The sequence below is a fragment of the Penaeus monodon genome, chromosome 20 (assembly GCF_015228065.2).
Source record: "Penaeus monodon isolate SGIC_2016 chromosome 20, NSTDA_Pmon_1, whole genome shotgun sequence".
NCBI lineage: Eukaryota > Metazoa > Arthropoda > Malacostraca > Decapoda > Penaeidae > Penaeus > Penaeus monodon.
In genome coordinates, this window is record NC_051405.1 from 30,943,838 (window position 1) to 30,944,075 (window position 238).

At 47.5% G+C, this 238-nt stretch overlaps 1 protein-coding gene across 2 annotated transcripts in view; it reads left to right on the top strand.

Annotated features, from left to right (window-relative positions):
* The window catches only part of LOC119585768 (low-density lipoprotein receptor-related protein 4-like), a 4,196-nt gene that overhangs the window by 2,437 nt on the left and 1,521 nt on the right, over positions 1-238 (top strand). For both annotated transcript variants that reach the window (XM_037934480.1, XM_037934481.1), the window contains one exon: positions 38-148. In XM_037934480.1, the coding sequence (XP_037790408.1) occupies positions 38-148 (111 nt within the window). The remainder of the gene's footprint in view (positions 1-37; positions 149-238) is intronic.

Below are 238 nucleotides of genomic sequence, written 5' to 3' on the forward strand. Positions count from 1 at the left end.
AGTCCAGCTTCTGTTGACTCTTCTCCTTTTGCTACAGGAGTTTCCACGACGGGATGTGAATTCTCATGCTGGAACGGCATATGTATCCCCGGCTCCTGGGTATGTGATGGGTATGCCGACTGCCCAGGAGGCGAGGACGAATACTGCGGTAAGAAACTGACCTTTGGTTGGGGGGGGGGAGACAGTGGTAAAAGTAAGTAGATCTTTATGTATATATGTGTGTGATTATATATATAAG